This window comes from Microcaecilia unicolor, chromosome 4 (assembly GCF_901765095.1).
Source record: "Microcaecilia unicolor chromosome 4, aMicUni1.1, whole genome shotgun sequence".
Lineage (NCBI taxonomy): Eukaryota > Metazoa > Chordata > Amphibia > Gymnophiona > Siphonopidae > Microcaecilia > Microcaecilia unicolor.
In genome coordinates this window covers 213,240,040-213,254,940 of record NC_044034.1, presented here as the reverse complement: position 1 = coordinate 213,254,940, position 14,901 = coordinate 213,240,040, and the positions used below count along the sequence as shown (strand labels likewise).

General features: G+C 42.8%; 1 protein-coding gene across 1 annotated transcript in view; it reads right to left on the bottom strand.

Moving 5' to 3' along the window:
- TH (tyrosine hydroxylase) overlaps positions 1-14,901 on the bottom strand; it is a 98,733-nt gene that overhangs the window by 72,722 nt on the left and 11,110 nt on the right. Inside the window, exon 2 of the mRNA XM_030199517.1 lies at positions 5,322-5,537. Coding sequence (XP_030055377.1) covers positions 5,322-5,537 — 216 coding nt within the window. The remainder of the gene's footprint in view (positions 1-5,321; positions 5,538-14,901) is intronic.

The window sequence follows — 14,901 nt, the reverse complement described above, 5'->3', positions numbered from 1 at the left end:
CTTGGCGAATAAAACATGGACGTCTAATTTTTTCGAAAATACGCTTGGGTCCGCCCCTTCACGGACCCGTTCTCGGAGATAAACGCCCATGGAGATAGGCGTTTCTGTTCGATTATGCCCCTCCACGTGTTTTTCTATTACAGGTACTTTGCACTGTGCCTAATTTTCTCAAAATCTAAGTTATATATCATTCCTGGGGCAATGGAGGACCAAGTGACGCCCAGGGTCACATGGATCTGCAGAGGGATATCAGAGGATCTCACCCACTGCCAGCCATCAGGCAGCAACGGGAATCGAACCTGGTTCCCCAGGCCTGCAATTTGCTGAAACCTGCTGCTCCTATGACTTCCAAATCATTTAAAATCTCAAAGCCAGCCCTGCTGCAGCTATGGCATAGCTTTATTGATTGGATGGACAATCGTAGAAGTTTTCTGCAGATAAAATAACATTTTACCTCAAAAAAATCAGATTTCATTATTGCTCAGCCTCAATGCAGGGAGAAATAAATTCCACTGATATGTAAACTCCACAGTGGCATTGCTTTAAAACACTGCCCACAGCGTTAAAAGTTGTATGCGGACATTCGTGCCATGCCGTACCTGGATTCCAGTGCTGAATATCTGGGAACAAGATGGCAGCTGGAGGTTATCCAAATTCCACTACTATTTAGCACCGGTTCCTGGATAAATTCTGATCTCCACCCTAGATAGTGCCAAGGTGATCAGTAAGAATTTTCAGTGGCATTATGTGAATGATACCATTGAATATCTAGGTATGGGCACAGTGAGTGGCACATCTTGATAGGAGTTACTCCTACCTGGCTGCTGAATATCGAAATTTCAAATTCACATGGCACCTTTCAGAAGGTCAGCATTAGGTCTCAAAATCATCCTTGGTTACTTTTTTATTTTGCCAATAAAAGGCTTCAGAGCCATCAAAGAATCTTTAATTCCTTCACATTAATTACAAAATCCATGCCTGTCCAGCAAGACAAGGCACAGAACTTACTATGTCACTGATGACGCCAGTGCTGCATTGTGATATGAGCTGTGAGCCGGGCTGTGCAAATACCAAGTTGTAGCCAAGGTCCACAAAGAGAAAGGAGATCAAGGATCTACAAACAGGATATGTCATGCTTTTGTTGCAAATCAAGATAATTGATTTTGCTTTTGGAATACAGCCTCCTCTGTCAGCTCTTTACTATTTTCACACCTCCTCCTCCTGCTCCTGCTTCTGCCCCTCTACAAGCGATGTCAGACCCAGCCTGTAGCTGATTGGGCCCGAACTTCTGGTCCCAGAAACAGCTGAGCTGGGACTGAAAGTCCAGGCCCAATCAGATGCAAGCCAGTGTCTGACATCACTTTGAAACCCTAGTCCCCCCCCCCCCCCCCCAAGTATGATTGTTGAGAAAGTGTACCATCAGCCTCTCACCTACCCAGAGTCCTCCGAGGTGGCCCCCGTTCCTGCCTCCTCCTCCTCCTAATTTAGCAACAGATTAGTGTGGCTGCGCTGATTGAAGCGAGGAGGACTCACAGGAAGTGGTACTTATGCGCCAAAGTTGTCACCTGTGCATGTTGTGTTCAGCATCGTCCTGCTCCTGCAGCCTGGCTAAGTTCCCCTTAACTCCTCCATTAGGGCTGATCACTTGTCTCCAACTGCAGAACCTGGTGAAGCTCCTTGGCAGAGATGGGCTGGTACTGCTCTGCAAGTTTGCAATCAGTCTGCAGGGACTAAGCCCTCTCTGCTTGGGTTGATGTAGGCTCACACTGTCTGACACACTCAAAGGCCAGCAGCATCAGAGGTCACCTGACTACTGGCGCGTGCATGTGGGGACCACCACCACATACAGCTGAGCAAATTTTCCAGAGACTTCCACGTGCAGCCAGGAAGTAGTAGTTGCTCACCCGCTGCCTGCGATGGTAGCATTAGTCACTGCTACTAACTAGTAGTCAGCTAGCTCTCAGTCTCAAAGTATTTACTGTGGCTGCTCTGTACTCTGCAGCAGTACCAGGTCGGGTGTATTATTTTTTGCTACAGAAAACTAAGCAATCAACCCACCACTGAGCCAAGAGAGAGCTGACTGGATATTTGCAGATACCATTCCCTGGCTTGTCTGACCTCTTTAGGGTTGCAGAGGAGGTGGTGAGGGGGGTGGGGAAGCATTGGGCACCACTTTGTTCTCTTGCATAGGGCTTCCTAGTCCCAGTCCCACCCTTTTTTGCTGGTTTCCCCACAAAAAAACCTATCACGGAGGTGATTAAAGGATAAAACATTTACAAATGTAAAATTAATCTACATTTTAAAATGTTATGCATACAGCTATTAAAAGTTTTATAGCGGCAATCATTTGAAAATGTAAAACACAAAACTTCTTCCCTCCTCCACCCTCTCACAAATTTAACAAGCTTGTTAAAATGGTACTTAATTTAAGGGCCCTGTTTACTAAGCTGCATTGTATGCACGCTAGTGTTTTTAGCTTGCACTAATGCTAGATATACCCATAGGAATATTTGGGTCTCTCTAGCGTTAGTGCATGCTCATTGTTAGCGTGCACTAAAAATGCTAGCACATCTTAGTAAACCATTTCCATCCTGGTTTTCATATCCAGATTTTCCTCTGCTCCTTCCTACCATTCCAACCTCCTCGTTCCCTATACCCCTCCCCCTCCGGGCCCTTCATTCTGCTGACCAAAGCCATCTCTCCACCACTCCTGACACTGCCTTCAGCTATCTGGGCCCTAAACTCTGGAAAAACCTTCCTCTTCACATCAGAAACCAACCCTATCTTGCTCCGTTTAAGCAAGCTTTAAAGACCCATCTTTTCTCCAGGCCTTTTCCAACAACTACATAACTTCTCTCCCTCTCTTCCCCTCCTTCTACTCTTCTTCCTTTTTAAATTTATATTGTAAACAGTTTTATGCCCATGTGAAGGCACCAGCGGTATATCAAGTGTGATGAAATAAATATTCAGTGCCAGCCAGAATCTGGGTGCAGGTGCTGAATATCTGTTTTTTATGTTAACTGTGGTGGCTGCAGTTTTCTTAACCACTGGCCACTACAATTGAATATTGGGCCTGTTGTGGATAAGTCACTGAAATTTTCAGTCCAGTATACCATGTCTGCTAAAAAAAAGCAAATAGAATATAAGGAATTATCTTAAAAGGGATGGAGAACAAAACTGAGAATATCACTATGCATCTGTGTAGGTCCCTGGTGTGTCTAAACTTTGAGTACTATGAGCAGTTCTGGTTGCCCCACCTCAAAAAGGATATAGTGCAACTAGAAGAGTGACAAAAATTAAGGACAGGGGATGGGATTTGATGCACTGCCTTTCTGTGGTTATAATCAAGTGATTTACATATTATATACAGGCACTTTTTTTGTACATGGGGCGATGGAGGGTTAAGTAACTTACCCAGAGTCACTAGGAGCTGTAGTGGGAATTGAATCCAGTTCCCCTAGTTCTTAGGTTACTGCACTAACCACTAGGCTATTCCTCCACTCCTTTAAAAGTGTTAGAACAGCTTCCTTTTGAAGAGATGCTAAAGAGGTTAAGATTTTTCAGCTTGAAGAAAAGAAGACTGAGAGGGAATATGATAGAAGTTTACAAAATGAGTGGAGTGGAATGGATAAATAGGGAACAGTTATGTAACCTGTCAAACAACACAAAACCAAGAGGACACTCCATGAAACTAAAGGCCTGCAGACTGAAAGCAAAGGGGTTGATATTCAATGCAATTTAATTGGCCAGAAAAGCACTGCCTCTGGCAGTGCAGGTACATCAAATCCTTTTGGTGGGACCTGGGTAAATTCCTGAGTGGGGTACTAGGATATTCAATTGTGATTACCTTTGACAGAATGCTGCTTGGTATGCCTGGGCAATGGGGGGGGGGGGGTGGGAACACAAGAGGAACGCCTGTTTTTGAATAAATCCTGCATAGTGGGGAAGAAGTGCATCCTTAATCACTGGCTAATGGATGTGCCTCCCTCCTACTGGTACTGGAGAAATAAGCTGCATCAGCTCATGGTTTGGGAAGCGAGAGGGGCACGATTGACACCAAAAAGACAAGCACGATTTCTGGCTATTTGGAGGAAATATATTAATAAGATATCACCGAGAGCACACAGTCAAGTACTCAATGGGCTACCATGAGGAGAGGGCGGAAGGTAGATAGGCCCAACAATAGGGTGTGCAAACAGGAAAAGGGGGGCAGAGGGGATCGGGGAAAGGGGGTAGAGAGTACTGGGAGGGTTGGGGTAAATGGGGATGTGGGGAGGGGGGAGAGGATGTGTGAGGGGGAACGGGATGACATCTGTTAGTTGTTGGATAATAGGTAGCAAACTGATGATTAGTTATATTCAAATTGAAGTGTACTGCCTATCGTGTAATGTTTGCCCAGAGTTTACATGTTGAATAAAAATCGTTTAAACATAATTGGCCAGAAAAAAGCTCCTGACTGGTTAAATCACCTGTGCAGGGCTAACCGCTAATTTTCAGTGGTGCTTAACCGCTTAGCACCACTGGAAATAACCAGTTAGCATCGAACTGAAAACTGGCTATTTTGGAGGCATTCTGAGGGTGGAGTCAACACTTAGCTGGTTAAGTGCCAATATTCAGCAGTTACCTGGCCAGGTTAACTGCATAAATAGGACACATAAAAGTTAGTCCTATCATTATGTGGTAACTCATGATGAATATCACACTTAACCAGCTGTATATGCTAGCCAGCTCTTGAAACCTGTGCATTCAATGCCAGTATCCAGGCATGGCCTGGCATTGAATTTCTGGGTATAGCACTGGCAGCAGTCAGCAAAACACTGATCACTGGGGGCTGAATATCGGGCCCAAAGTGTAGAATTTATTTTTAATGAAGCACACATTAAACTGTGAAATCTGTTGCTGGAGGATGTGGTCAAAGTGAATAAATAATGGGATTTAAAAAAGGATTGGACAAGTTCTTGGAGAAAAAGTCTATGAAAAATTATTAGTCAGGTAGACGAGGGAGCCATTGTTCATCTCTGGAAAGTAGTTATGGGAAATAGATCTACTTTTTGGGATCTGCAGGATCCTTGTGGCCTGGATTAGTCATTGTAAGAGACAGGATGTTGGGCTCGATGAACCTTGAAATAAGTCAACATAAGAATAACCTTACTGGGTCAGACCAATGGTCCATTTAGCCCAGTATCCTGCTTCCAACAGTAGACAATCCAGGTCACAAGTACCTGTCAGAAACATGGCTTATCTTATGTTCTTATGTGCAGGTCCACATGGTGCTACAGAAAACGAATGAATGCACATGAGTAAATGTACAAGACACTCACCTCAAATACTTTGAGCGTGCGAGATAAGGATGATGTCTTGGTATTTTTCGGTGTGAAGACAAGATTCACCATGGCCTTCCCATTCTTTTCTTCAAACACAATGCTGTCCATGACATCACTGGCCTCAGCGGCTGCCACCGCTGCTGCCACTGCAGCCTCTCGCTCCTTCCGGGCATCTTCAATGAGGCTTTGCCTTCTCCCTATGAACCGTGGAGACTGTGAGGATGACAGAGAAGTAACGGTTATAAACTCTTCCAGTTCTCATTAATCTAACCCTGATTCTGCCTCTCCAGTTTACCCTTCCTCCAAAGACTAGCACAGCTAAAGATCAAAGCCTCTATGACTGCATTATTATTGTACATGTTTCCTTTTTTTGTGCATGGTTGTATTCTTTTACAAGCTGTTCCATACCTTGAGCATTTTGGAATTTATTTCCAATAATAGGAATAGAAGATCATTTCACAATTCACTTTTCATCCTTCCATCTATTAAGGGAGTAAAGAGATGTAAAATGTTTGATTGACTTCTTGCAGTTCAAGCATCGAGGCCCTGGAGTGATTTTAATATTTGTTTGGCTGCTCAGTTATCTATTTTTCTTATTCAAGAAAAATCTTTTAAAGAACTGTGTTAAAATTAGTTCTTGAATAAGAGTCTTTCTTTTTTGCTTCCCAAGAAACTGTCTTGGTATTTTTAATTATTGTAAACCACTAAGAACCTGAAGGTATCAGCAATATAGAAATATATTGTTAGCAGGCTCATTTTCGAAAGAGATGGATGTCCAAAAAGTGACATAAATCGGCATTTGGGCATCCATCTCACAGAAACAGCCAAATCAGTATAATCGAAACCTCATTTTGGACGTCTTTCTCAGAAGTCCGTTGCAAGGATGTCCAAATCTCAAGGGAGCATATCGGAGGCATGTTTAAGATGGAACTTGGGCGTTCCTAAGACTTGGATGTCTTTGAGCCATAATAGAACAAAGCAAAGATGTCCAGGACTAAATCTTGGACGTTTTCACCCAGACCTATTTTTATTACGAATAAGGCACAAAAAGGTGCCCCAAATGACCAGATGACCACTGGAGAGAATCAGGGATGACCTCCCCTTACTCCCCCAGTGGTCACTAATTCCCTCCCAACCTGTCAAAGTAATGCTTTGATGTTTCTCTTATATATACTATCTGCTACCACATTTGCTTATTTCCGATCTGTCGAAGAAGGGCAACCTTCGAAAGCTAATCAAGAAATGTATTAAGCTATGTCCAATAAAAAAGGTATCATCTTATTTTCTTTTCCATGTTTTATTTTGTTTGATTTCTATTGATAACCTTTAAGAGTGGACTAACACGGCTACCACACCTCCCAACCCAAAAATTGTGATGAAGAACATTACTAGCCAGCCTCTATGCCAGCCTCAGATGTCCATTGTCTCTCCTCTACCCTCGGCATCTTCTGCTACCCCAGCCTCTGCTGCTGCTTCTACAGACCAGCAGCAGCAACTGCAGCAATACTTCATAAAGCAGTCACAGAGCCACAGTCTTCATGCACATGCAATCAGCTCTGCTACTTCCATGTCCCAGAACAGGAAGTTGATGCCAGAGGACCTGACAATGCACACATAAAGACTATGGCCTGTGACTGTTTTAATGTTGTTTCGCTGATGATGATCTGTAGCAGTAGCAGCGGTGGGGGTGACTGCAGGATGGAGGTGGGGAAGGTCTTATACCAGGCCTCATATATCCCATGCTGAGGTCTTATGTATGTTCGTGTTGAGAACCTGCATGCTACTGGGCTTAGTTCTGGGTGTCTATTGTATAAGGTCACATATGTGCTTATCTTGCCACTGGGCTTAGTTCTGGGTGTCTTTTATATAAGGGCACATATGTGCTTATATTGCCATTAATAAGACAAGCTTAAACTAGATGCTTGTTTCCAACACAGATGTGGAGGGCCATAATCGAACGAGGCCGGCCATCTATAAGGGCGGCCATCTGTAATGATGGCCCCGTAAAGCGGCGTAGCCAACCGTATTATCGAAACAAGATGGCCAGCCATTTTTCGTTTTGATAATACGGTCAGGGCTGGCCAAATCTCAACATTTGGGCTGGCCTTAGAGATGGCCACCATTGGTTTTCGCCGATAATGGAAACTAATGGCGGCCATCTCAAACCCGGCCAAATCCAAGCCATTTGGTCATGGGAGGAGCCAGCATTTGTAGTGCACTGGTCTCCCTCATATGCCAGGACACCAACCGGGCACCCTAGGGGGCACTGCAGTGGACATCACAAATTGCTCCCAGCTGCATAGCTCCCTTACCTTGGGTGCTGAGCCCCCCAAATCCCCCCAAAACCCACTCCCCGCAACTGTACACCACTACCATAAATGTTTATTTAGTATATACGTACATTGATATATGTATTTTGTATGCAGTATTTATGTATTATATCTGTTATTATATTTGTTTTTATAGACTCCTGAGGAAGGCGCTACAGCTATCATTGTTTTAACTAATCCATACGTCTCCCCCATTGTTTGAATAGATCCTATTTTCCCCACCCCTTTTTTGTTTTCACCACTACCATAGCCCTTAGGGATGAAAGGGGCACCTACACGTGGGTACAGTGGGTTTTGGGGGGGGGAGGGGGTTGGAGGGCTCCCATTTACCACCACTAGTGCAACAGGTAGGGGGGATGGGCCTGGGCCCACCTGCCTTAAGTGCACTGCAGTACGCACTAAAAACTGCTCCAGGGACCTGCATACTGCTGTGATGGAGCTGGGTATGACATTTGAGGCTGGCAAAAAAATGTATTAAAATTTTTTTGGGGGTGGGAGGGGGTTGGTGACCACTGGGGGAGTCATCTGGTCAGTTTGGGCACCTTTTTGAGGCTTGGTCATGAACAAAAAGGGACCAAGTAATGTCGGCCAAATGCTCGTCAGGGCCGGCCTTCTTTTTTCCATTATCGGCCGAGGCTGGCCATCTCTTAACCATGCCCCCGTTCTGCCTTCAGTACACTGCCGACACGCCCCCTTGAACTTTGGCTGTCCCTGCGACAGAAAGCAGTTGAAGCCGGCCAAAATCGGCTTTTGATTATACCGATTTGGCCGGCTATAGGAGAAGGCCAGCCATCTCCCGATTTGTGTCGGAAGATGGCCTCCCTTCTCCTTCGAAAATAAGCAGGCTAGGCACCCTGTTAAAAAATTAGCCCCTGACTGTTGTCAGCAGCCACCAGTGCTTCCGTCCTTAAGTATTTTATCCTAATTCAGTTCAGTTGCAGCATGAATTATTTAGGCTATTGCAGGTCACTGGCAAACATATGCCCAGATTTCATTGTTTGACAAGCAGGTAGTGAGGTAGGTCAGGATAGTGGTGCAATGGAAGAGTCAGTGTCGGACTCAACACTGGAATAACAGCGGTGATACAGGGCAGGACTTGGGTGCACTTGCAAAGCTGTGTGTAGGGTTCAGTACTGGAACAGCAGCACTACTCCAAGCTACAAATGAGATGAACTTGTAAGGCTGATGGTGGGATCTAGTGAATTGGTCTTCAAATAATATCAAATAGAGATGGTCATTCATTAATGAACATTTGAGGGTCAATATTCAGCCCAGAAATTCAATGTTGGACATGCTCAGGCTCCCACATTGAATTTCTGGGTTTATGGAGCCAGCTAAACCATAGCTGGTTAAGTGCAATATTCAGCTGGCTATGGTGAACCATATAAAGATAGGACTGACTCTGATTTATGCAGTTACCTTGGTAGTTAAGTGTAGAATATCAACACTTAACTGGCCAAGTGCTGACTTTCCCCCAAGAACGCCCCCAAAATAGCTGGTTTTGAACTGGGCGCTAACCGGAAATTTTCAGCAGCACTAACCGGTTAAGTGCTGCTGAATATGATCGGTTAGCCCCAAACAAGTGGTTTAACTGGCCAGGAGCCATTTCTGGCCAGTTAACTCACTTTGAAAATCGACCCCTTGGTTTGTTAGCTCGCCTTACAAAAGTTAGTGCCACTCAAAGCAAGTTATTCTTGTGTAATCAATTTGTGAATGCCAAAAAGTTCTAATGTGCATTACAGTTTATAATTTCTTAAATTAAAATATATCTGAAACAAAGTAAAAAACAGAAGCCTCAAAAATGAACCAAGCATTTTTTGTCTGTGCATATTCCTAATACCAGCATGCATGAAAAAGATCTGAAGCTGATGGCTTCTCAGGCGAGAGAAATCATTCTCCTTACAGAAAGGCTGCTATTCACCTCTCTGTCCTTTCTGTGCTGCTATTAGCAGAGATAACCATTTCAAATGAATCTGAAGTGCTTGCAATTTGATTATGAGAGACAGCATTGCAACTCTGAAGCCCAGCCACACCTTGCAGCCTCCTCTGGGCACAGCTGCTCATGTGTTATTTGCTTTCTTTTTCCTAAGTTGCTTTTAATAGCTGTGGCTCATTTATAACCATTTAGCACATCCATACACAAGTAACTGAGAGAAAGATTCCATGTTCCACCTTTCTAAAGTGAAGTAAAATTTAGCTTGAAGCACACGTGAAGGGTAATTTTATAAAAGGCCAGCTGTGAAGGCACATATGTTGCATTAGTTTTATATGTGCCTCTGTGCCTGTATTAAATTGCCCCTTTGAAAGCTGCCACGCAGTTACACCCAATCTGAGACCCATGCATGTGCAAAAATCAGCTCTTATGAATGTACTTTGCAACAAATATGCATAAGTACCAATGCATACATAAGAGCTGATTCTTGCACATGCACCTGTCTCAGATGAGCAGTAACTCTGTGTGGTAGCTTTCAGGGGGCAACTTAATGGGAGTCTTCTACTTTCTCCATTCTCTGTCCCTAAGAATGCCTACATGCTTGCTCCGCCTAGACTCCGCCCATGAGTACGCCCACCTTCAAGCTGCATATTATATAATAGTGCATAAATGCCAATAGTCCAGCTATGTACTATTCTGTAATCTAAGTGCATTAACATGTAGCTATAGTTTGAAAGTGGGAATACACAAGGGCACAGTCTGGACAGAGATATGCAACAGTGCCCAATATTGAGCTGGCAGCGATCAGCATTTTTGCTACCGTTATCCATGTCCAGGTTCTGGCATTGAATTTTCATGTATATTGAGCTAGTGAAAACACAGTTCATTAAGTGTGGTATTCAGCACTTAGGGCCTCTTTTACAAAGCGGTGGTAAGCCCAATGCAGGCTTACCACTTGCTAAAAAGGAAGTACTGGCACGTTTGTTCATAACCAAAAGGTATTTTTTAAGACCATTCTGTATTTCACCACATCAGGAGAACTGTTACATATTGATAGCACAGCTTTTGAATGCCTACATGCTTGCTCCACTCAGACTTTGCCATGTGTTTGCCCATCTTCAAACTGCATTGTTATAGATTAGTGCATAAATGCCAATAGTGTGGGTATGGACCAGTCTGTAACATGGCATCTAAATGCAATGGCATGTAGTTTGAAGGTGGTTATATACAAGGGGAGGTGTTATATAGCATGCTTTTCCAACCTGGATTACTTTATAATGCTGGATGTATTTATACTCCCCCTTTCCTTTTTTGATTTACATTATAATTTTTTGAGAGGCATTTTGTGTATGTATACTATCATTTAGGTGCTAAAATGCCTGTATAAAATGACCCCATGAGAGCCTCATTAGGGGTCCTTTTACCAAACCGTCCTAAAAAGTGGCCAACGCTGGTGTCATCATGTGGGTTTTCCATGCGCTGTGACCACTTTAGCGTGACGATAAAATAGCCATCATGCCATACTTTTTTGTAATGGCCACCCCTAATTTCTATAAAAATATAAGTAGTAGGGATACTCATTTGGGGCCTGACTGAAAAAGGCTGCGGAGTGTTAGGAATATGCAATAGATTTGGACTTGTTTATCGGTGTAGTTTGCATACCTAATTTCCCCATTAGCACATGGCCATTACCTCAAGAGCCCTTACTACCACCTATTTAGGAGGCAATAAGGGCTCTCACACTATTCCTATGCTAATCGGAAAGCACACAGTAATGTGCCCGTGCTACCCAATTAGTGTAGACATGCCCATGGGCATGCGTCCTGTGCTGGAAATGTAAAAAAATATTTTCCAGAATGGGATTAACATGTGCTAAACAGGAAACTACTGCAGGATTATTACTATTATTGTTATTACTAATCATTTCTATAGCACTACTAGACATACACAGCGGGATGCCTCAGCGCATCCTATGGTAATGCCCTTTTAGTGTGCATTAGGCCCATGTTAGGCTGTCTTGCCTTAGTATAAGGGCCCCATACTGAGCTGTGCTAAATTTTGCAATTACTTTCCTCATCTCTTCACAAAAAAGATCATTCAAATCAGAACTGAGCTATCGAAACAAGGTAGACAGGCTAAGCTGCGACTCTATTACAATCATCGAGGAGTCCCCAATCCAAGATCACAAGGCGGACCAGAACTGGGAATCCTTTCAACCATTGACATCTGAGGAATTCCGATCGCTACTAAGGAAATGCTCACGAGCCCACTGTTCCCTAGACCAGTTCCCAAAAGCCTTGCTTCCATCTGTCTCGGCTGAGACTATTCATTGGTTACAAAATGGACTCAACAAACTGTTAAAATTTGGCTGTCTTACTTCAAGCATGGGCAAAATTATTCTCATACTGCTGCTGATGGGTTCTGCTCTTGATGTATCACCGGCAGCAAACTACCGTTCAGTGGCTAGTATATCTCTCTTCACAAAAATACTAGAAAACTACATCAGCAAGCAATTCTTCTTATACCTAGATAGATTTAATATCCTACACTGCTCACAATTTGGTTTCAGACCTGCACACAGCATGGAAACCCTGCTGCTAGTCTTAACTACATATGTCAAACAGCATTTATGTAAAGGAGACATGCACGTGATTCTGCTCCAATTTGACATCTCTGCAGCATTCAATGCAGTGGACCATGCCTTGCTTCTGGAACACCTGGATCAGATAGGAATAATTGGCACTGTTCTCAAATGGTTCAGTGAATTCCTCTCAAACCAAATCTATTCTGTCAAACAAAATAAGCAACTCTCCGAACACTGGACACCTAACTGTGGAGTTCCTCAAGGTTCCCTGCTCTCACCCATCCTGTTCAATTACTTTGTCATCCCTCACCACAATACATCTGAGACTCATGAGCTACTACCTTCATATGCTGATGACATCCTTCTTCTCCTACCACTGACCTCCACAAATAAAGACCCAACTCAATCAGTAATGGCAGGCATGAATGCAGCCAGTACTTGGGCCTACAACAACAAACTAAAACTGAATGAGCAAAAAAAACAAGGTACTATGGTTCCAGAATCAGGGAACTTTGGTCCCGACTTCAATAACATACGCCAAACAACATCCAATGGCCAAAACTTTGCAGTAGAGTCAGAAACCAAAGTACTAGGGGTCTTGCTTGACTCCTCAATCACATTTTCTTCACATATTAACCAGCTGTGGAAGAAATTGCTATTCAAAATGAGGCAGCTTCGTCTAATCAGATCACTCTTTGATCATAAAGTATTTGTGCTGCTGGTACAAATGCTGATCCTACCACACATGGATTACTGCAACGTCTTATTTCTTGGTATCAAGTGTCAATATCAGAGGAAACTACAGATCATACAGAACACTGCTGCCAGACTAATATTCAAACTAAATAGATATACCAGCATTTCATCTTTTCTTATTAAACTCCACTGGCTTCCCATATCAGATAGAATCAGATTTAAAACTGCCTGCTTAGTCTTTCAAATCTTACACTGTTTTGCATTCAGATCTACTAAATAAAGTGGCCTCACTATGCTTAGTCCAGTCCAATAGACTAAAAGAACAACCAACTCTAGTAACACCGTTTCATAAGAAAATCCGATATCACAAGATCTTTGACTCTCTATTCCCAGTACTAGGAGAATCAATATGGAACTCATCATTACCTATCTCCATCAGAATAGAATCTATCTACCTTAGTTTCTGGAAGAGGTAAAAACCTTTCTATTCCCTAAATCTGTTTTAAAACATTTAACACAATGCTGATCTTCCCTATCTCTCATAAGACTTTCCTATAAGATTCTTTAATATTATGGTTTCCATTTTAACAGTCTGAGCTTTGTTACACTCACTATGTAACTGCACCAAAACCTAGTGAGGGGATTTCAGCGGCATACAAGACCTGATTTGATTTGTTTGTATTTTTCCTGCACCTTACAACATCCCTTTTTTTTTTATTTTGGTACTTTAAAAAATTATTTGCAGCAATGAATGAGTTAAAGAAATTTTAATACAATTAGGAGTAGTTCCCCTTCCTGCCCTATTGTGTCCTCAGTCAGTGCTATTTACATGATAATGATGGGAGAGGAAGCTGTTTGCCTAGCACAGCTGTGTTTGTGAGATAGATTGCAATCTTTTACAGTGTCCATCTGATAACACGAATTTATCAGGGAAAAATCTGCCTCCTGTATGTATTTTTGTCACCCACAGTGCTCTTTACAGGGGGCAGGGAGATGACAAAGGAATTTTGCCATCTCTGGAGTGGTACTAGGTATGAATGTACGTTTTGACCCAGAATGGAGGGAAAGAGAAAAGAAAGTCAAGAAAAGCACGCCAGTCTAAGAGATGAAGTAATTTAGTAACTAAATAGTACAGGTACCTATCATGGATTCTATATCCTAAGTTAAATGGCAAGCCTGAATTTCTGTGCCTACTGTAGTGTAGAGTTAACATACCAGAGGAAGTCTAAGCTGTGTTCTTTTCCTCCTCCAGTGATCACCATTTCAACAGTTAGAATTATATTTACATTGGTTGGGTAACTCAAATAAAGGAGAAAACAATGTTGGACTTTTCTCAGGTTGTTCTGCAGCATGTGAAACCAATTTGAACAGACTTTGGCCAAAAAAACTAAACAAACTTGATTTGGAAGTCCCTCATAATACCATGTGGATGAGATCAAGTGACCTACTGATGGATGAGGAGTTAAGCTTCAGGACAAATGCTTCAGCACTGGACAGCTCCATAATTACCTCTCATGATGTTTCACATTTGTGAGGTACTGACTGAGATGGCCAGATTCTGAGTTGGACTTCCTTTCTAAAATGCCCCCCCATAAGTCTATGCAAATACCAGCACAAAACTTAAAATCTCAACTACAACACAGCCATATATGTTAACACCAGCTCGGGAAGAGCCGAAGTAAGTGCATAGGTATGTATTTTATAACCAATTCACATATTTTGGGACTCTGCCTGTGCTCTGCTCATACTCCTCCCCAGAACACACCCACGAGGGGTAATTTTTTAAAAGGCCCTTCACACACTTATAAGTCCCTCATGTGCAAAAGACCTTTATGATATTGCCTGCATAGAGAACAATTCCATAAACTATGTATGAAGTTACATGCCAATTATGCAAATAGATATTTAGAATGGCATATATGTGCATATGGGTGCACATACATGTGATATACCAAAATTCTGCCTAAACACTATTCTGTAAATATGCAGGTATCTAATATAGCATTTATTTAGCGGGCATATACAAGTGTGCGC